The following is a 23,416-nucleotide window of genomic DNA, read 5'->3' on the forward strand; positions in this document are numbered from 1 at the left end:
AATAAAATTAATACACTTTAGTGCTAAGATATACAAAGCAGATTAATGTGCACAAAAATGAATGTTTTAAATAATATAATAACTGCAAGACAATCACAATTCTCATTTACATCACTTAACAAAATATCATTATTACATGACACCTCCAAGGAATCCAAAGACTCATCAAGGGAGGGCGCTTACTCTACAACTCTCCGTTTCTACCACTTAATCCATCAACTACAGAAAACCACCTTTACCATCACCTACACTATCTACTGCCCACCACCACTACTAGTATTTTTCGTCTGTAAATTGTGTGTGTTTTCAAGGCTGATTTTGTCTGTATGCAGGATGAAAAACCCGGGTTTCTGGGTGAAAAAACTCTGCTACCTCTGTATAAGATTAATTAACTCACCTTCATTTGAAATAAAAACCCACATAAATATATTCCTTTTGTCATGATGAGAATCAAACTTTGGAATTTTCCAACTGAAGGGTATAACTAATAGTGCTACTTGAAACTTTTCAAGTATCTTAAGTAGTGCATGAAATACAAATTGATCTGTTTATTTTACAATGCTGGAATGAATACATTTAGGCTCGTCTTTGATAATTACTCTTAAGTACCGACTGCTGTTTACTTATCAAAAATACAATTCTATGAAACAAAATTGCTTTAACAATGAATGAGGATTCTTGTCATTTTAAGGTTTCTGCCTGATTTTCCAATGAGAACCAACAGTTCACAATAGATGTCAGGCCAGTGAAACTTTAAAAGAACTAATAAAAAGTGAACATATGAATGCTTTGACAACACTCATGTCTTAAGTAGTACAAGATAAGACAACTCCGATGCTGAAGATTATATTCTCATAAGGTCTCTGCTCAGTTTTCGAAACTTTCAAAGTTTCCACACACACACTTATTTATTCATTTATTTATTTTTATGTGGGTACATGATTAGGTGAAGTATTATTTGCACATTTTTTAATCTTTCCTCATTCTGCAATTTGACCAAAGAGCTGAAAATTCAGCCAAATCTTATCTCCTCACAGAAAGTCACAACATACATGAATATAAACAATTTGACATCTTATAACATGCTTGAAATATCAGTAAAAACAGATGTTTTTTGAAATATGTCCTACTCTGAAACACGTAATACGAATATACAGTATATGCAAAACTGTAAACATTATAATGGTTAAAAGTACTAACCAATGGCTGATTATCATTTATAAGGTAGATTTAAATGAAATAAAGCCTGGCTGGCCGAGTGGTTAGCGTATCCGCTCTCCAGCCAAGGGGCTGCAGGTTCAAATCCCGCCTTGGGCATGGATGTTTGTAATTGTCTGGGAAAATAGTAGTTGTCGTGGTCAGCAGTAGATGGCGTTGGTGTAGTTGCAGTTAGTTGGTGGATTGAGTGGTGGAAATGGAGACATGTAGAGTAGATGCCCTCCCTCGATGAGTCTTTGGACTCCCTAGAGGTCTCAAATAATAATAAAAATAATAATAATAAAGCAGGGCAAGAGAAATAAAATTAAGTATTAGTTTAATGCTTCCAACTTTAGATGTGTGGGGGAGGGTATAAACAGAATGCAAAACTGTAGCATGCATGAAGACAACACAAAGGAAGTGATAACGATCACACTGAAAGCTTGAAGTCCTAGAAAGTAAGGTGACCAATCGTCCTCCTTTAGGGAGGACAGTCCTTCTTTTGTAGGTTCTGTCCTTTCTCGAAAAGTGTCCTCCTTTTCGATATTTTAAAACTAATCTGTTAATCTCTGTATTCAGAGATGCCGTGCCGAACTGTTACGCGTCATGTGACAGTACAGTTCGGAAAGACGCGATTATGAAACGCATGCACAGGGCATAGGAGAACTTCACGTGTCTCGCCCTTGTCTCGCACCATTGCGCACTTCACTTTGTTTACTTTATCTCTATATTATACTTCGTGTTTATTTCTAATGGAAATACAAAATTATTTCTTTCTCAGTGAATATTATACTCAGGTATGTACAATTCAAGTTTTATTAATTCATTAATTCAATTTTATACAACCCTGTTTTCAACACAAGTGTAAAATAATTTAAATATAGATTTAGTAAAGTTTTATCACTTTTGTTATTAAAGTTTTAGTTTTAATTATTAATTTTATTTATTCATAATGTGCTTGCATCATTCGTGTGGCTCTATATTTTATTTTTAATTTTTAATTTCGTTTAAGGGATGGAAAAATCAAGAAAGAGGAAATGCCATTTGAGATCAATTGAAAAAGGAATTTCCACTCATATCAAAGAGAGACAACATTGTTTTCTGCAATATTTGCAGAGGAGAATTTTGTATTGCAGTTGGAGGCAGAGCAGCTATAACGAAACACTTGAACACCAACAAACATAAGCAATCATTAGATGCATCAGCTTCCAGTAGTAAAGTAACCTATTTTTTTAAAACTTCTAATTATTCTGAAGATGAAAAACAGTTAGCTGTATTGGAGGAAACATTTGCATTTCATACCATAATTCACAATCAAAGTTTTCGTAGTATGGATTGTACAACTAAATTATTGAAAAACTTTCACAATGCTAAATTTTCATGTGCCAGGACAAAATGTGAGGCTATTATTAAATCAGTATTTAAAAATTACTGTGATAAAATACTTGCAGAAGACTTGAAAAATGCAGCATTTGTAACGGTTTTATCTGATGCATCAAATCATAATGAAACTAAATTAATCCAATACTAGTAAGGTATTATAATGTTACCAAGGGCATTCAAGTAAAAATTTTAAATTTAGAATCCACTGAAAGGCGAAACTGCTGAAATTTTGTCAAACCACCTATGCAGAGTAATAAATGAAAACAATTTGAAATCTAAAGTTGTTGCACTAACAGCTGATAATACAAACACAAATTTTGGTGGGCGAAGACGCAAAGGAGTGAATAATGTCTATGTAAAAATTACAAGATTTACTCCAAAAGAAAATACTAGGAATAGGTTGTAATGCATACATTTTGTCAAATGCAATCAACACAGCGTCATGTGCCATGCCAATTGATGTAGAAATAATAATAATGACAATTTATTTGTATTTTAGTCGTTTTACTGTTCGTGTGGCTACTTTAAAACAATTTTGTGAAGATGCAAATATTGAATACAAAAAACTTTTAGGATATTCAAAAGTTAGATGGCTCGCTCTAACACCTGCTATAGAGCGTGTTTTACAATTATTTGAGCCTCTCCGTTCATATTTTTTAAGTTTAGACAAATGTCCAAAAATTCTGGAATCTTTTTTTCAATTATGAATTATCGGAGATATTAATGTATTTTGTACATAATCAGGCATCTATTTTCCACAAAACGATTCAAAAGATTGAAGGTGAACATATTTCAGCTACAGAAGTTAGTCTTATTTTGAACGATTTTGTCCTTCAATATAAATCACGATTTGAAGAAAAATTTATTCCTTTAATAATAAAAAGAAAATTGTCAAATTTAGAGGAATCAAATCCGGGCATAACGGAAAACTTTACCAAAGAAGTGCAGAATTTTTACCAAAAACATGTTTCCAATATGTCGAAGAATGGTCTGAAACAAATATGACAGGAAATAACAGTTTTCAATTGTGTTTTTTTGACTTCATCGCAAGTAAATTGGGCAGATATTGAAAATTGTGTTGAGTTTTTATCGAAAGAAATGCCTGATATTAAAATCGATGACAATTGTCTGTTTGAAGAAATTAGAAGACTGAATGTATATTTAAATTCTGATAAATTAGAACAATGGGAAAATCAACATGTTGAAATTGATAAAAGATGGGTGGAAATATTTAACCATTTCAAAAATGAACACGTTCCATGTGAAAATTTAGTTATTCTCGTTGAATTTACGTTGTGCTGCCCTGGAACTAATGCAGCAGTTGAAAGAGTTTTTTCAATTGGTAATGATTTTTGGACCAGTGAGAAATCAAGATTGAATGTTGATACTCCAGCTGCAGCACTTACCGTAAAATTCAATACGAAGGATATTTCTTGCTCCGAAATTTCCAATATATTGTTAGAAAATGATATATTGACAAAAAATATTCATTCAATGGAAATATACTCGTTTAATTAAATAATTAAAAGGGATGTAAGCATAATTAGTGTATTTTTGTTTAAATTAATAAAATGTTTCATTTATTTACATTGTACTTTTTTCTTAAATTTTTTCGTCCTCCTTTTCATTGTAAAAAAATTGGTCACGTCATAGAAAGGTTACTCTGTATAAGTTTGCTAGTCAGAAATGATGTCTTTGTGATATAGACAAAATACTGAAAGCCTAAATCTGTTTAATTTCGTTCATCCATTCTTCATTTCTGTTAAATCTGAAATGCCTATTGTAAGAATTTCACTTAATTCAGTAGAATGAAAAAACATTTTACGAAAGTAGACAGCATGAACTTTTTCAGTGATACTAATCATAACAGCAGTTTACAGAAGTGCTATTTAGAGTCAAAATGCCTCAAACATGAAAACAGAGCTAATGGAAGCGAGGAGTTGAGGGGGTACATATGAATATTATGTTAAAAATATAAAGAAAACTGGCAACAATGAAGAATTCTTGATTTATTTCTTTATTTTGGGATGATTTATATATATATATATATACAGGGTTCGGGATAAATTTGACAGTTTCGTAAGGAAAAAGAAAATCTTCTTTGTATCTATTAAATTTAATGAATTGACAAAAAAAATTACAGGCAGAGTTAATTACAATACTATCAACAAGATTTACTCAAAATAACCACCATTAGCATCGATCACAGCTTCAATTCTGCTTCGGAACCTCGAACAAGCTGATGCTACAGTCTCCCTGGGAAGGGCCGCAAAAACTGTTTTAATTTTATCCATTAACTGGGCTTTTGTATTACTGGAAGTGCGATTGGTGTCTTTTTCAACTGCGCCCCATACAAAATAATCCATGGGGTTAAGGTCTGGGGAGTTTGGAGGCCAAACATTTGGACTGGTGAAGTCGTAGAAATTTTCAGACAACCATTTTTGACTTTTCCCAGAGGTGTGGCAAGGGGCCGAATCCTGCTGCCATACATACGGCCTACCATTGGCTACCCTTGTTATCCAGGGCTTGACTACAGTTAGCAACTCCACGAACAAAGCCCGAATTCCAATGCCAGGGTTCTTCAACACCTGTTCCTGCAGATTTGCGAGGAATTCTGCTGTACGAACGCAATCAGATCGTCTGCTAGGGATCTTTCTTCTTGCTACATCCTCGTAGTCACCATTGCAAGTCTCTAGTTCATGCCTGATTGTTTTTACTGTATTCAGGGAGCATTGGGCAGCAGTCGTAATATCCTTATTTTGATGGCGGGCACGAATCATCATGATACAAGTTATTCTCTTCCATGATTCAGGTGGGTTCCAGCTATCCATCCTTTCTGACATCTTGTATATGAATGAAGAAGGGTCCAAACTTTTAAATGAAGAGAAGTGTGTGTTAATACATGTAACTTACGGAAAAATATAATTAATTATAAATATGTCAAATTTATCCCGAACACCCTGTATATATATATATTTCTCGTAGACAGGTTATTTAGAAATATATATATATAAAATACTATTTTACAAGTAGGTAACATTATATTACTTTCAGTCAAAAAAATTCCACATTTGATTCAAATCTACAATTAGTCATTAAACAGGTTCAATTGCAATAACTTTTGATTATACTATAATTACCATCTACAAAAACACAAGAGAAATACATGACATACCAGGATGCCAAATGCAATGCAGATGATGATGGCCACTCCAGAGAGCTGATCAGCCATTGCTTGAAAATAGTAGTAGACATGGACGACAATTGGCTAATGAAGTATATTTGTTTGAGCATTCATCCCAGAATGCAAAGAAAACAGATAGGATTGAATCACTATAAAGAAGGGAGGAAGACATTAATAACTAAACTAATCAATGGCATATAGTTCATTAAGCAGTTATGAGATACAACTATTGCAAATAAACAGAAGCTGTTGAATGACAGTGACTGAAGCATGCTGTAATTTCAGTCATGATCTATCATAATTGCTGCATTACTGTTAAACTCTGTGCATGAAGTATCTTAATGACTAGGCTACTTGTATACAGCAGCAGCTGATGACTTCAGACCATTTGCCTTAGTATCCCACAATGCAAAACACACACACCCTTCCAGACATTTATAAAGCTATGCATTATGGCAAGGGTCAGTACCCAAACCAATTTTGACCTTTATTGAAGTCTCATCAGTTAGTCAGACCCAGAAGATACCAAGGCTGAATCAATGCAGAAGTCATATTTCTCATATACAAAAAGTTAAAAAAAAAAAAAAAATGATATGATGCACTAATAATAACAACAATAATAAAGTGATACACCATTTTACCATCTGTATGGGAAATATAAGACTTCTACATTGATTCTGATTGGTATCTCTTCTGGGTCTGGCTCCCACTGATGAGACCTCAATAAAAGTCAAAACCAATGACTGTAAAGTAACCCTTGCTTTATACACATTTGTAAAGGCATGTATTTCACATTTATGGGATACTAAGGCAACTGATGTGAAGTTATCAACATCTATATACAAGTAGCCTAGTTGTGAAGATACTTCACATCCAAACTCACAAATTTCATATACTTACACTTGGATAAAGGATTAAACAAGAATATAATTTTTTAGCAAGTTGAATTTAATTTGTAAGTGAAAAAACAACCTTCTATATATAGTGCAGGTAATCTGATAAGACATTCTCTGTCAAACCTCCTAACCAAAAAAAAAAAAAAACACTAACTTGGACCACAAATGACTCTCATAAAACAGCACATTTTGCCAACACTACCTAAAGGTACCTTCCACTAAAGGTTCTAGAAATGACGTAGAGGAATTTTTGTAGTCATTAAAGAGGATAACTGATATGAAGAAAAATGGTTTTTTTTTTTTTATGAAGACCTTAATGGCAGTGTACAAAATGAATTCCAGAAATGTCAATATGTTTGGAAACTTAAATAAAACAGCACAGCTAATAATAGTGTTATTGTTGCTAATTGTATACTCAGAATGCTTCGGAATATAAAAGTATACATTTCAGTAAGGAAATACCATGAGTAGACATATTACTAACTATTATAATAACGGAATTAACTCACGTAAATTATTCTTTATTCATAGAATTTTCACCTGAGTATCACAGGCGAAAATTCTACGAATAAAGAATAATTTACGTGAGTTAATTCCTTTATTATAATAGTTAGTAATAAAAGTATACATGAGATCCGAAACAGGAAGCAGTCACAATTAATACCAACATAATTAAGTCATAATTCAATTACATACAGAAGAAAAAAGACCTGTTTAATACAAAAACATATTTCCTGATGAATATCTCTACGCATCACAGCAAATGGATAATTACAGGAAGCAAGAATTGAATGAAAACAAGCATTCCAAAATGCTGCTCTAAACCCAGCAATGTGATACTAGCCAAGAAATAATATAAACAAGAGTTCATAAAGAACAAAAATATATAAAAAGAAACTTATATAAAAAATGGACAAAAAAAAAGGAACGAAACAATGGTTTCTTATATACATATATAAGACAACCTGTTTGATTGTTACCATGGCAGTCTCAAGACCACATTCTCATGCACATGAAACACATGAAAAAAATTACAGATAGCCACAATATAATATCACTGATTACCAAAATACTGTGATACAAAATTTGTAGAGGGCTTCATATTATTAGAAAAGATTCTCAAAAAGGTGATATGAAGGATTTTTTGTACTGTTCCAAAAGATATGATGGATAGTAAAAAATTGTTTTAGAAGACAAGGGTTCACAGGTTGAAGCAAAGGATGTCTTCAGTGAAAATGCCTTTGGCTAGACAATTTCTCCCAAATTGTCAGGTAATTCAGTATTTCCTTCTTCAGCAAAATCCAAAGAAAACACTGTCTACCTGGCTGAGCTTAGGAATCAGTGGTAAAGTGATTGGCAATAAATAGAAAAATCAACACACACACACACACACACACACACACATATTTGTATATCAGAGGCGTGTCAAAATATGAAGTGAATCTTATGGAATGTCAATAAGAGTTGTCAGTTTGATGAGTGTTATGAAGATCATATATACAGCACTTATAGCTAGTCTTTAAGCAGTGATCCAGATATATTAAATAGGAAAGAAGTTACTGTAGTCCAAGGTGTCGTGAGAGAGAAAGTGGAGAAGAAGATGCAATATCTTTTTTTTTTTTTTTTTTTTGTGATTGAAGTCACTGGGGAAAACAGTTGGTATATATAACTGGGCTCAGTGATTGCACTAAGCAATGATGTATGATGTCAATAGTTCAAGATGTGCCCATTTTAGTCAGAAGTTTTTGGCTACTTATATATCAAAATATTACTTTGGCATACTTCAACCTTAGTATCATCTCTAGGTCTGGCTCCCACTGATGAGACCTCAATAAAGGTCGAAACTGGTCTGGGTAGTGACCCTTCCCATAATGCATAGCATTATACATACCCGTAAGGATATGTGCTTTGCATTATTGGATACTAAGGCAAGTGATGTGAAGTCATTAGCTTCTATATACGAGTTGCTCCAGTCCTGAAACTTCAGGCGCAAACTTTATTTGCTTACACTGGATAAAGAATTAAACCAAGTATATAATTTCTTGGCATCTTTAATTTACAGCCCATTTTAGTCCACAGAACTTAAATTAACAGGATTCAAGGCAGTCACAAAAAAGCCTATTAAATCCACTTCTGAAACTTTCCTTTCAAGCACTACAACAGTTACAAAATTTTACAAGAGAATGCAGCATAGAAAATTTTCCATCTTAAATAAACATTGACACATAAGAAATAACAGAATTTACAAATTTTAAAAGCAATTTAAAAGAAATATGGAATAGAAAAAATGCTACGTAATCATAAATATAAAAATATTAAATTTATAAAGAACAACAGAATGTAAAAAAATGTAACAGAAATATGCAACAAATATACATTAATCTTACACATCACCTGTTGATACACTTTTGTGTATTTAAAAAAAATACTGCAATGTCTTTTTAGTTTACTTTAAAGATTTCATAACTCTTACTCTGATATTAGATGATCATTAAGTTTTTCCACATTCGACATATGTATGCAGGGATGCACACATCCTCAAATTTAGTGAATAAGGAACTTACCTTAAGTTCCAAGAACTGATTAGAGGCCTTAGATTAGATTAGATTGCTAATGAATGGCTAACAAGGAGATAAATGCTGAAGAGATTTTCCATATCATACAGGATAAGAGAGAAGACACCCTCCCCCTCCTCTCCAGAAGTTGTGTAAAAGTGAAATTAATAAGGGTTAGGAGTCTAGTTTGCTTGGAAAATGGTGAATGAGTGGAATGGATTGCTAGAGGTAATAAGCGAATGAGTTTAAAAAGAGAAATAACAGGCTCCACATTATTCTCGCAGAGAATAATGTGGAGACTATTTTCTGTTATTTCCTCTTCTCAGTGTGGTCTTCAGCACACTAATAGGCTACCTGATTTTCTTGGTAGGTCACTGGTTTATAAATTTTCAGATTCACTTTACAATAAGATATGTTAAAAATCCTGCTAATTAAAAAAGGTTTTTACATAATTTGTTTAATTTCAATATAATAATAAGTGGTTAGCACATCCGCTCTCCAGCCAAAAGGCTATGGGTTCGAATCCCAACGTAGGCATGGATGTTTGCAACTGTCTGTGAAAGTACTTGTGGTGGTCGGCGGTAAATGCGGTTGGTGGAGATGGAGAGTTGTAGAGTAGATGCCCTCCCTCGATGAATCTTTGAACTCCCTGGAGGTGTTACGTAATAATAATAATAATAATTGCATAATATTTCTCCTCATGCTGTATACACCAGGTTGGAACCTGACATATGATGATAATGACTATGAAATGTATAATCAAATGAGCCAAGCAAATAAAAAAAAAAAAGGGGGATGATCATTATGGCCGATTTTAATTATGACAACATAGACTGAGATGAGATAGCAACTGGAAGTAAAGAAAATGAGTTTGAGTTTTTGAGGGACAACAACCTCAGACAGTATGTAACAGAGGGTACACAGGGATTGAGGGTCTTGGATTTGATCATCTCATCACAGGATGTAATTATAAATGAGGTGTCAAATCACCCTCCAGCTGGTAAGATTGACCATGAAGTGATTACCTGGGTGGTTGTTGCCAACCTTGTGAAGACTTCTGTGAGGAAAGGGTACATGTGGAACTACAGGGGGTGATTATGATGAGCTCAGGAGACAACTTGCAGGTGTAGAATGGAATGAGGAGTTACCTAGAAAGGTAACTTACAATGCAGCTTGGGAGATATTCAGGAACTTCCTAGTAGTGGCAATGTCTAAATGTATTCCAGGGGTCAGTAGGTTAAATAAGGTAGGTAAGGTGTGAAATGGGTGAATGAAGAGATTAGGCATGCGATACAGAGGAAAAAGGCATTACGGAAGTAGCATAAAAGAAGTGGTAATAATCAATCCCATGAGGATTGCAAACAGGCTAGGCGAGTGGCTTGGTTGGTAAGGGTAGTAAAAGTGAAGTATGCGCAGCAGTTAGTTAGCTAATGAAGCCAAAAAGAATCCTAGGAAGTTTTTTCGATATGTAGCTAGCAAAAAAATAAAAAAAAATCAAATCAGCTAACGCCTTTTTATTCCCGTATACGGGAGTAGGCGAGGCCATTTAGACCTATCTAACTTTTGGAGACTGAGTGGGCAGTTCAATCTCCACTGGTACCAATCAGAGATAGATGGCCCAAGGCTATCACTAATTAAGCGGTACACAGTGAAGAGAGACGGCTCAAATGTGCTGCCATCTCGTGGTCCCTAACCCTAACGCAATATATTTAATGTCTGAAAATAATGTGGGTTCTACGGTCGATTTTCTTGAGTTTACAGGACGAAAAACCCGCGTTTCCGGGAGGAAAAACCTGCTTGCCCATGCCAGAGATCGACTAACTCGGGAACCGGTCGAAAAAAGGCTTAGAAAAATTTCCTCTAGTCGCCGACTAGACTTGAAACCAAGTCTTCCTTTGTGTGGCCAAGCACCGTGGTGAGCAAACGCCACATCCACTGAGCTACACAGGCAAAAAATAAAAAAAATAAAATAAAATAAAAATAAAAAAAGGAATGATTATGAAAGGATGGCACTGACTGGAGAAAATGGTATAAGAACAACTGCTGCAGAAGATATAATGGAGATACTTAATGAGCAGGTCATAAAGGTCTTTCATTCTTGTGAATGTGACATAATGGAGAGTTTGAGAGCAGTAGATAATGAGGAGGAGAGTCAATATGTAAATGAGCAGGAAGTATATAGGGAATTGAGCAATCTTGATGTTAACAAGGCTGTGGGACTTGATAATATATTGCCACATATTTTGAAGGAATGTGTCAGGGAGATGGTCTCTGGCTTGACATATTTTTTTTTAATGAGTCTTGCAATGGGTCGAGTTCCAAAGGAGTGGAAGGAAGGCAAGATTGTGCTGCTTCATAAGGGAGGTGATAGAACTCAAGCATCAAATTATAGGCCTATCTGGGTGTCAGATGTTGTGGTTAAGGTGTTGTGAGGCTGGTGAGAACCAGAACCCAGAATTGGGTTGACAACAATGGTACTATCTTTGATGGACAGCATGGATTTGCTAAAGGGAGGCCATGTTTTAGTAATGCACTTACAATACGGTGACAGCTTCATTGGACAGAGGAGAGGGATACACAGTAGTATACTTAGATTTTGCAAAGCTTTTGATAGATTACGGCACAATACGTTGATAGTCAAACAAGAGCAGATGGGGTTGGATATTCGATTAGTGCATTGATCAGAGACTGGCTATCTGATAGGTATTAGCAAGTTCCATTTCCTATTCCCAGAATAGGAAATTTACTAGTGGTATGTCTCAACAGTTTGTTTCAGGACCATTGCTGTTTAACCTGTCTATTAATAATATTGGCAAAGATTTGGATGGGGATATTCGGTTGTTTGAAGATAATGCAAAGCTGGGATGAATTATGAAGGGTAGGGAAGATGTGGCCTTACAAGAAGACTTGAATAGATTGAGAGAATGGACATAGGAATGTGGGTGCAAAATGTAAGATTTTAAAATTTGGGAAACAAAGATGGGATGTAGAATTTATGCTTGGTGAGGATATATTGTTGGAGGTGGAGGAAATAAGAAATCTTGGAGTGACAGCGGATAAGGATCTAAAATTTAGAGGATGCATTGTCAAAATTGTGAGAACAACAAAGAATTCTGGGAATGATGCAGAGGACACTGACTTGTGGAAGCAAGGAGATTCTTGTTCCATTGTATAAGGCTCTGATAGGCCAAGTATGGACTACTGTGCACAGATTTGGTTACCTGGTTTTCAAAAGGACAAAGAGATGTTGGAAAGATCCAGAGGCGACAAAGGCAGCTTCTGATCTCTGAAATGTTGAATAAGATATGCAATTCACAGTCTAGTGGATAGGAGGAAGAGGGGTGATATGATAGAGACTACAAGTAAGGAAGGGTATAGGCTCAATGTTGAAAAGGTTTTACAGAAAACGGTGGGAGATCAGGGTAGAACCAGTGGTCATCCCCGAGAGCTGTATAAAGAGGGTGTGAGCAGAGAAACAGTTGTAAACGATTAGAATGCCTTGCCTTGCCTGAGAGGATGGTGTCTGTAGAGAATTTGAATGTATTTAAGATGCAGTATGATGAGCTGTGTGTATGTCAAAGGTCCTCCTAGGAGAGTCTTTGACTCCACGGGGTCTTAGGGTAATAATGATAATAATAATAGTATCTTTAGTAGTGTCTGAAAGAAAGTAGTACTCTTCTTCACATTAATACATTCAATATATTTAGTTCTTTTTTATATCAACTTAATTCCTTAAATGCTTGAATTTCAATAAACAAGAAATACTTTACAAGTGTCTTACTTTTTTTTGTATAATTTACAATATATCTCATTCCTATCCTAATTTTCCAATGAAAAATATTAAGGTTACATACTGAGTGGATGTTAAGATGGAAACAACAAGAGACCAACCCTGGAAGTAATATATAGATGTGCTGAAGAAGGGTGTGAAGAGTACATTTGTTAAGTGGAGAGTTGTAAGTGGAATGCATTACTGAGTGTATTGTAAATGCAGGTAGTGTAAATAACTTCAAAGCTCATTATGATAGACATGGTGCTGGTCGAGTGGGTTTCTCACGATAAGTCTGTTGACTCCATGGAGGTTACCAAAATAATAATATGCTATGCCAACTACTCCACAGTTAAATTAAGTATACCAAGAAATTATATTCTTGGTTTGATCCTTTATCCAAGTGCAAGCAAAATTATCACCTGAAGTATTTTCAGGACAGGGCAACTTGTGTATAGACGCTAATGACTTCACATCACTTGTCTTAATAAGCCATGATGCAAAGCACACCAAGAATATAATTTCTTGGTATACTTAATTTATAGTCTAACCAAGTGCAAAATCTACCAACAATTATCTCTAATCCAGAGAATTTTAATAATAAGGTGTGACACCTTTTGGTTAATTGTATATAAAAATATGACTTCTGCATTACTTCCACTTTGATATCACCTCTGGGTCTGGCTCCCACTGATGAGACCTCAATAAAGGTCAAAACTGGTCTGGGTAGTGATCCTTCTCATAATACATAGCATTGTACATACCCATAAGGATATGTGCTTAGCATTATGGGATACTAAGGCAAGTGATGTGAAGTCATTAGCTTCTATATACGAGTGCCCCAGTCATGAAAATACTTCAGGCAGTGGCGCACTCAGGATTTAATCTTGGAGGGGGCCGAGCACTCATGGTTTAATCTAGAGGAGGGGGGGGGGGGTTTGAGCAGATGATGGAGAATACACACTACGCATTGCATACGACCTATGACTGAGCATCTGCAGTGATCGCCAATACATGATACCCGTGATCTCCTCTGACCCGACTCGGGCAAACAAAGTGGCGCGCGGTCCGCCCAAGCACTGCTTCTTTCGCCTTGCACAGCGGCAGCGATTCCCAAGAGCTATAGGATATTCCCACCGTGAACGCTAAATCATAAGTAGAAATAGAAGACACGACACAACATAAATAAAAAAAATGAATTTTAGTTAGGAAAAGATTTTTTTTTAAAAATTCTAGTTTTTCTTTTGGGGGATGCCAGGGCCCCTCGACCCCCCTCCCTGGGTGCGCCACTGACTTCAGGTGCAAACTTTGCTTGCTTACACTTGGATAAAGGATTAAACCATGTATATAATTTCTTGGTATACTTAATTTATAGTATAACCAAGTGGAAAAACTTCCAACTACACCACAGTTAGGAATGCCATATGAAGGTAGTAAAATATGACTTATCAGTGAAAGATGGGATATGATGATAAGTGGCTAGTGATGATGATATTCAGCCTGTATCTTGCACATTGCTGGGTGAAAGCCTCTCCCATTTGTGGGAGTTACATGCTTTGCCCAAGTGGATAGCAGTCAGAAAAGTTTGAGAAACACTGATCTGGAGTGACACCTTATCACTAGTTGAACAACAATCCCACTTGCCTATAGCAACCAGTGATATATTTTTCATTAATTCAGTTTTATTACCTTGGAAATGCATCTGTGTCTCAATTCCTTATCACCATGGAAGTTTTGAAACCTTGTGTACAACATTGTAATGTGGTGACTAACGATTAATCCTGCTTTAGAGACGAAAGAATATTTTGAAAGCCACATTAGATCTTAAACAGGGCAATAGTCTCTCACCAGACAAAAATTATCACCCACCTAAAGACATTCTACCATGAATTATGGCTTATAAGCTGGAGACAGAGAAACTATCACCTTGGCTAACAAATCTCTTGCACCCTCAACCTCTTCAAGTGCAGAGTACATAACCCAATCATTCACAATTCCCCTTTATTTTTGAAATACAGCACCACATCTCATAATACAGTGATGTGATTTAATCAATTCCCTATTTCAGCCACCAATGTAGAACTGCCTCAGGGCTCCATTCTATCAACTCTCCTCTTATACATAAATGACCTACTTTCACCTACAACCAATCCTATCCATGGATTTTCCAATGATAACACAAATTTTGCTCATCCTACTCCTTTAACAAACCATATAGTGCTCAGTCATCCCGAGTATCAAGATCACAACCAGGTACCTTGAAATCTCCATAATATTTGTCAGTTGGGCAAAAACTGACAAATATTATGGAGATTATGTATATTATGGAAATTATAAACTGACAAATCCAGAAATCAAACCCTAGTTACCTACAATGCCACAAAAAAGCAGTCCTACCTACTTTTTTTTTTTTTTTTTGCAAAAAGGATCTTCAGCTCAGCTCACCTTTCCTTATGCTCAGTAATACACATATGCACACCCGACAGGATCAGATCTTTCTCTCTGGACTGACATTTACCTCTGCCCTCTTCTTGCATAAACATCAACAGCTTCCTCAGCATCTAAAAAACCAAGGCATTATTTGCCACACAAGAAGCTCTTTTTATACCTACCAGCTACTAACTCTATATTCAAAAATCTGCACATCCTTAGAATCCTGTTCACACATTTGGGGTGATATATTTAAAGCCTCCCTAAAAATTCTTGAGGCTGTCTAGAATAGTAATTCAGCTCTAACCTTCCCTCACCAGCTCACTTCTGCCTGTATGGTCACTGTTTCCACAGTTACTGCTCCAGTTCATTGGAGCTGTAACAGTCTTGGGTCTACTGAACCAAAAACAGAAGCTGCACAACATCCCTTTTCATTTCAACTGCAAATACATCAAGCCTGCTTCTCTTCTTCCTCATTTATTCCATCTACCTCTGTCCTCTGGAACAGCCTTTCCTATAATGTGTATCCTAACAACTTCACCTCCAGCTCTTTAAGAAAAATTTAAGTAGATTTACAGAATCCATAGTACTGACATGAATATTCAGTAATGTGAATGATGAATAATATTCAATATGGCATAGAAAGAGGAAAGAATTATTAGACCACACATTTTCCATTGGGTGTCACAAAATATTGGTGAACTTTTAGCAATGCAAAACATATTCCTGATTTATGTTCACGAATAGACCCACACTTCACAGTGCAGGCCTTCAAAACTGAAATCCTATGGAATAGGTTGGTTAATCCTTATTCCAGGAGTCTTATGTCTGTAGATATGTGTGTTCAAGGGGCGTTTTGCCTGCTCTGAGAGACAAAAACAGAGTTCCTGGGTGAAAAAACCCTCTACCTCCATATGAGACCGGATAACTCATCTTTAGTCAAAAGACACCAGATAAAGGTTCCTCACTTCACGGATGGGAATCAACCCAGGTCTTTCCAACCAAAGGGCTTAGTCTATACTGACTGAGCTATGGAGGCTCTATGTAAATAAATATTATCCTTTTCCATTAACCTTTGGTACGATGTGTATGCAGTGGTAACTTGTATGACTATGAGGGTAGTCTGAAAAGTTCTCGGCCTAACAATAAAAAAACAAATTTGTAAATTCAAAATTATTTTCATTTTTCAACATAATCTCTCTTAAGACATACATTTATTCCAGCTATGCCCCATTATCCCATCCCTGTAGTGGTTCTCAGTAAGATCTGCATAATACCCTCTACAGCTTAGAATCATTTTTCTCAAAATCAATCACCTCTTGATTCTAAGAAAACACTGACCAGTGAGGAAGAGTTTTAGTTTTGGGGAAAGAGATAGAAGTCAGAAGGATATATATTGGGACATAGGGTGGATGTTTCAACAATTCAGAGTGCATATCCCTTAATTTTCAATGGGAAAATTTTTGGCAATGGGAAAAGGTGTTTTCCCATTGCCAAAACAATTTTGTGGGCAGGCGCATTGTTCTGATGAAAGATGATTTTTTTTTTCTCTGCAAACCGGGTCTTTTCTCACGACTTTTTTCGTCTAGTCTGGTTAAAAGATCGGAATAATATTCCTCGGTTATTGTTTTACCCTTTTCAAAATAATTAATAATAAAGCATCCTAAAATGGCGATGCCATGACCTTTCCTGCTGATGGAACTGACTGTCTTCTTTGGTGCTGAACAACAACCAGCTTCTGTCCACTATTTTGACTGCTATTTGGATTCTGTGTGTAATGGTGAATCCAAGTCTCATCCTTAGTAATAAATTGATGCACAAAATCAGTTTTATTCTTGTTGAAATGCTCCAAGCACTGTTCAGAGATTTTCATGCGAGTGTATTTTTGATCTACTGTGAGCAAGCACAGTGCCCATCTTGCACAAAGCTTTTTCATTTGCAATTCTTCATGCAAAATATATTATTATTATTATTACCACCCCAAGATCTCATGGAGTCAAAGACTCATCTGGGAGGTCTTTTATCACACACACAGCTCATCATACCATGTTTTAAACACATTCAAACTCTTTGCAGGCACCACATTCTCAGGCAAGGCATTCCAATCATTCACAACTCTGCACAAAAAAAACCTGCCTCTCACTCCCCTACTCACACCCTCTTTATACAGTTATCAGGGATGACCTCTGGTTCTCCCATGATCTCCCACTATTCTCTGTAAAACTTCTCCAGCATTGATCCTATAACAACCCCTTACCAACTTGTAGGTCGCTATCATATCTCCCCTCTTCCTCCTGTCCACCAGACTCTGAAAATTACATCTTCTCAATCTTTCCTCATACTCGACATTCCAGAGATCAGAAACTACCTTAGTCAGTCTCCTTTGGCCCCTTTCCAACATCTTTTCATCCTTCTGAAAACCCGGTGACCAAATCTGGGCACAATAGTCCATGTGTGGCCTAATCGAAGCCTTATACAACAGAACAAGAATCTCCCTACTTCTACACGTCAGTGTCCTCTGCATCATTCCCAGAAGCCTTTGTGTTGTCTTCACAATTTTGGCGATGTGTCTCCTAAATTTTAGATCCTTATCCATTATCACCCCACAATCTCTTATTTCCTCTACTTCCAACAATATATTCTCACCAAGCATAAATTCTGCATCCCATCTTTGTTTTCCAAATTTTAAAACCTTACATTTTGCAACATTGAACTCACATCCCCATTTGCTTGCCCAATCACTCAATCCATTCAAGTCTTCCTGTAAGGAAACAACATCTTCACTACTCTTCATGGTTCGTCCCAACTTTGCATCATCTGCAAACAACTGAATATCTCCATCCAAATCTTCACCTATATGATTAATATACAAGTTAAACAGTAATGGACCTAAAACAGACCGCTGAGGCACTCCACTAGTGACTTTCCTTTTCCTGGATATCGCTTTCCCCATACACATTGATACCTATCAGATAGCCAGTCTCCAATCCAATGCACCAATCTAATATCCAACCCCATCTGCTCTAGTTTGACTGTCAACCTATCATGAAAAGCCTTTGTGAAATCCAAGTATATTACTGTGTATCCTTTTCCTCTGTCCCAGGAAGCAGTCACTTTATTGTAATAAGTAAGTAGATTACTAAAACATGACCTCCCTTTAGCAAATCCATGCTGTCCATCAAAGATAATACCATTGTTATCAACCCAACTCTGAATCCTAGTTCTCACAAGCTTCTCCAACAACTTAACCACAACACCTGACATACAGATAGGCCTATAGTTTGATGCTTGAGTTCGATCACCTCCTTTATGAAGTGGCACAATCTTGCCCTCCTTCCACTCCTTAGGAACGTGACCGAGCGCAAGACTTATATTAAAAAAATATGTCAAGGCAGGTGTCAACTCCCTGGCACATTCTTTCAGAATACGTGGTGATATATTATCAAGTCCTACAGCCTTATTAACATCTAGTTTACTCAACTCCCCATACACTTCTAGCTCACCTACAGTCAGTCTCTCCTCCCCATCAACTGCTCTCAATCCTTCCATGAAGTCACATTCAAAAGATTGAAAGATCTTTATGAACTGTTCATTAAGTATCTCCACCACACATTCTGCATCAGCTGTCTTTATACCATTTTCTCCAATCAATGTCATCCTTCCATAATTATTCTTTCTTTTGCTGGCTACATATCGAAAGAATTCCTTAGGATTCTTTTTGGCTTCATTAGCCAACTGTTGTTCATACCTCTCTTTAGCTACCCTCACCAACCAAGTCACCCTCCTTGCTTGGTCTTTGTAGACCTCATGGAATTGGTTATTTTCACTTCTCTTATGCTGCCTCCACAATGCCCTTTTTCTCTGTATCGCATGCTTAATCTCTTTATTCATCCATCTCACACCCACCTTATTTAACCCTCTCACCCTTGGAATACATTTAGACATTACCTCTACTAAATAGTTCATCTACTAAACATATCCTACCTGTTCTTTTGAAATGCCTATAGTCTCAGCAATTTCACACACTTTGACTCGCTGGTCATCCAACCATCAATGATTGGATGACCAGCCATCCAACCATCAAGTTGATCAATGATTTCTAGTGTTGTTACACTTTTTGGACATCCTTCACATGGATCATCTTCAAGGCTGGTACAGCCATGCTTAAACTCGGCAGCCCATTTCTTAATTGTCGAAAATGAAGGAGAAGAGTGCCCATAAACTTTTAGGAACTTCAAATGAATTTCTTTTGGCGTTAAACCTTCTTTTACAAAGAATTTTATAACTGCATGAAACTCAATTTTATCCATTTCAAGGGATACAGACAACACTTTTGCTTCAGACATTTGTATAAAACAAACTATGTGATAGAATGACTTGCAATTTCACATGGATGCTTATGACAGATGTACCAACTTAGAAAAAAAAAATCTTGCCGATAGTGTTCCCATCTATAGTCGAGGCCAAGAACTTTTCAGACCACCCTTGTATTGTGTATGTTTTTTTTTTTTTTTTAATGCAGACTGATATCAGACTGATATATCCTACACAAACTCATTTTTAAAAATGAGAGTTTACTCATTTGGGAAATGATATGAAATCCATACTAGCAAGAATTAATGAATACTAAATTAAAAAGAAACATTAAAAACAGAGTTAAAAATAGAGCAATAGTAAAAATAACAGCCAACAAAAATAGTTACTTTAGAGTAATACTGTAAATAGCAATTAAACCTAATACCACATGAAATAACATGAAACACTCAGAATACCAGTTCTCAATACAGTTATCCCTCGATTTGCATCCTTTCGAAGATATGTCCGTGATCCCATAATGGAATAAATAACATTTTCGACTATACTTCCGAATAGGACGCATGCGAGTGTATAAAAAAGTTTTTATTTAGCAACAATGCAGTGGCAACAGTGCATTCAGCGGCAACCTCCCTCAGCAGTCGAAACTTGGCTTCAACAGTTCCTCTGTTGATTTTGTGTTTGAAAAATATGTTGTCTATTTATCGTAAAATATTTTGTGATATTTTGTGCATTTGATTATAAATAGCTTTGGAACTACTTGTCTAAGAAATATCCTGGATTACTCCTGGGAAGACACATTCCCAACTCTACTATATTAGATGAAACCCAGCAAGATCCTCTAGTCAGCACTGCTCAAAGAAACCAAATAAAATGGCTCAGCCACCAAATTAGACATCCACCCTCTGTACCCTTTGATGCTCTGGTCTTCTATGCCCCTACAGATGGAAAACGAAAAGGAGGCAGACTCCGAACTCCATAGTGGAAATATATCAGCAATATTCTTTCCGTTTCCCCCCCCAACTCTCTGCATCAGAGATCCATCAATTAGCATATGACAGAGAAGCCTGGTTTTCCTTCACGTCATAACAACCTCCAAGTCCAATCTTGGTGTACACAGACTACTTATTCGTTTTGATTGGTTTCCCTATTTATAATTGTAAAATTATAAATAAATGATGATTTTGTGCAACATGGCCCCTACACCCAAATTAAAAATCTTAGTGAAGAATCACAGAAAAAGAGGTGAGAAATTGATCTTGAAACGAAGCAGCAAGTTCAACATGACGAAGCAATGACAAGGTCCTATCAGTGATTGCAAAAGCTACTTCCATCATGCATAGAGGACCTGAACCAAAAGTGCATACCTCTTTGCACTATGACCATAACCACTAAAGGCACTAAGTCTCTTCAATATGTTAAAGGAGAAAGTAGGACCTGATCACGATTACGAATTCAACGCCTCTTCCGATTCATTCGTGAGATTCAAGCAGATTTTTGCACTGCATAATGTAAAAATATATGGTGAATCTGCAAGTTTTGATGAGGAGGCTGCCATGGAGTTTGTGGAGTACTTGGATAAAATTATTATGGAGGAAACTTATTTGCTACAGCAAATATTTAATATGGATGAGACCTTGTTTCAGAAAAAAATGCCTGAGCAGACAATTCATCCACAAAAAGCTAAAATCTATGCCTGGTTTCAAGGCTCTTAAAAACTGTGTTATGATTCTGTTAAGGGATAATGTGGCTGGATATAAACTGAAACCATTTGTGATATGGCACAGTGAGACTCCACAAGCCTTCAAAAACATTAGGAAGCATATTCTTCCAGTTCATTAGTGGAGATATGTCATGGATGACTCAAAAATTGTTTGCGGATGACTTAATCAACTGTTATGCGAGTGAAATAAAAAGCTATTGTGTGAAAGAAAATGTAGAATTTTAAAGTTTTCTTAATTCTAGATAATGATCCAGGTCATCAGTCTTATATCGGTGATCTTCACCAAGGTCAAGGTGATGTTTCTCCCTCCAAACACTACTTCATTGATCCAAACACTACTTCATTGATCCAACCAATGGATCAGGGGTTCTAGTAGTGTTTAAGGTTTATTATCTTGAGAGAACTTTTTCACAAACCATTTCTGCTATTAAAGGAAATGACTAGACTCTCATGCAATTCTGGAAAGTATTCAATATTTATCATGCTATTAAAAATATTGCTGTAGTTTGGGATGAAGTGATCTCTCAATGTATGAGTTGCATATGAAAGAGACATTAAAAAAAGTTTGTGCACGGTTTTGGAAGTTTTGAAAAAATGAAGACCTTCGTAAATTGAGTGAAGAAATAGCAGGCCTAGCAAACAACTTGAATCTCAAAGTGAATGATGATGACATAGTTCAACTCATAGGAAGTTCCCCTGAAGAGTTGACCAAAGAAAAATTGGTCGAACTGGAGGGAAAACGTGTTGCAGAAGAGGAAGAACGAGAAAAGGAAGAAGAAAAAGAGAAACAAGGAGAGATAGTTAAACAATTCACAGTGAAAGGTCTTGCAGAAATGTTCTCTGTAGTTAGCAATGTTCTCAAAATGGGTGAAGACATGGAACCAATGTTGAATGCTACTTATTAGTAGAAAGGAAAGTAGTTGATGCATTTGCTTACTATAAACAAATTTATGATGAAAAGAAGAAGAGGCATAAACAAAGCACATCGGACATTTTCATTAAAAAATAAAATAAAATAAACAAATAAAGGTTACATCAGAAGAACAGCATCCTGGTCCTTTACATAGGGAAGGTAATGAAGATGTGACTGTGGAGGAAGATTTGGATGATTATTCTCCTGTGACAGTAATGTACAGTGACAGTTTTATAATAAGGTTTAAAAATTAAAATGACAGTATACTTATTACTGTTAAGTCCCTAATCCCTATAACTGTTGATTTAATGTATCGACTTAGGTCCAAACTGACTTACGTCCTGCCTGATGGAACGAAACCCAACGTAAGTCAAGGGATGACTGTATTTTGTTTTTAATTCCTCTCGAATAGCTTTTTTTTCTGCAAAAAAAAAAATCATGGACATAAAATCTACAGATAGTGTTTGTACAAAATGGTATCAGTATGTAATATCTTTAAGGGTAGTATTTTTTTTTTTTTTATGTATAACTGGTTTAAGTGAAACTCGGTTGTCTGAGGATGACATACTTCAGAACTAGAAATGGCATAGAATTTTACAAAAAGATAGGCAGGAGAGAGCAGGAGTGCTGTTAATGACAGAAGAGAAATTGTGTCCTTTGAGAGTGGAAGTGGAAAATAGTAGTACCTAGGAAGATTTAGAAGTTGTCTGGTGTAGAATCAACAGAATAGTATATCTAATAGGATACTGTTATAGGGAATGTGGAGAGTACTGATTGTAAAATGTTTGGACAAATTAGGTATGAAAATAAAAAGAAAGATGATCCTAATGGGAGACTTTTAATTATAGGCGTGTGGATTAGAAGAAAGAGAATATGTATGGAAACAGGACAGGTGAATTTGTTGAGTTTCTGAGGGATAACTACCTTAAGTAGCATGTGATGAACGCAACATGAGGTTTTCAGGTGTTGGATTTGGTGACATCCTCATGGATGTGGTTGTGAATGAGGTATCAACATTGCCACCTGATGGTGAGTGATCACACTGAACTGAA

At 36.0% G+C, this 23,416-nt stretch overlaps 1 protein-coding gene across 3 annotated transcripts in view; it reads right to left on the minus strand.

Annotated features, from left to right (window-relative positions):
• LOC150098219 (lipid transport auxiliary protein 1-like) overlaps window positions 1-23,416 on the minus strand; it is a 325,116-nt gene that overhangs the window by 293,697 nt on the left and 8,003 nt on the right. For 2 of the 3 annotated variants that reach the window (XM_090406448.1, XM_090406450.1), the window contains exon 2: window positions 5,756-5,913. In XM_090406448.1, coding sequence (XP_090262574.1) covers window positions 5,756-5,812 — 57 coding nt within the window. In that variant the 5' untranslated portion in view covers window positions 5,813-5,913. Of the gene's footprint in view, window positions 1-5,755; window positions 5,914-22,702; window positions 22,786-23,416 lie in introns of all 3 variants that reach the window. The other variant, XM_090406449.1, reaches the window with a different exon arrangement.

The sequence above is a fragment of the Typopeltis vanoorti genome, chromosome 16, assembly GCF_054136105.1.
Source record: "Typopeltis vanoorti isolate ZY-2024b chromosome 16, IOZ_Tvanoo_1.0, whole genome shotgun sequence".
Lineage (NCBI taxonomy): Eukaryota > Metazoa > Arthropoda > Arachnida > Uropygi > Thelyphonidae > Typopeltis > Typopeltis vanoorti.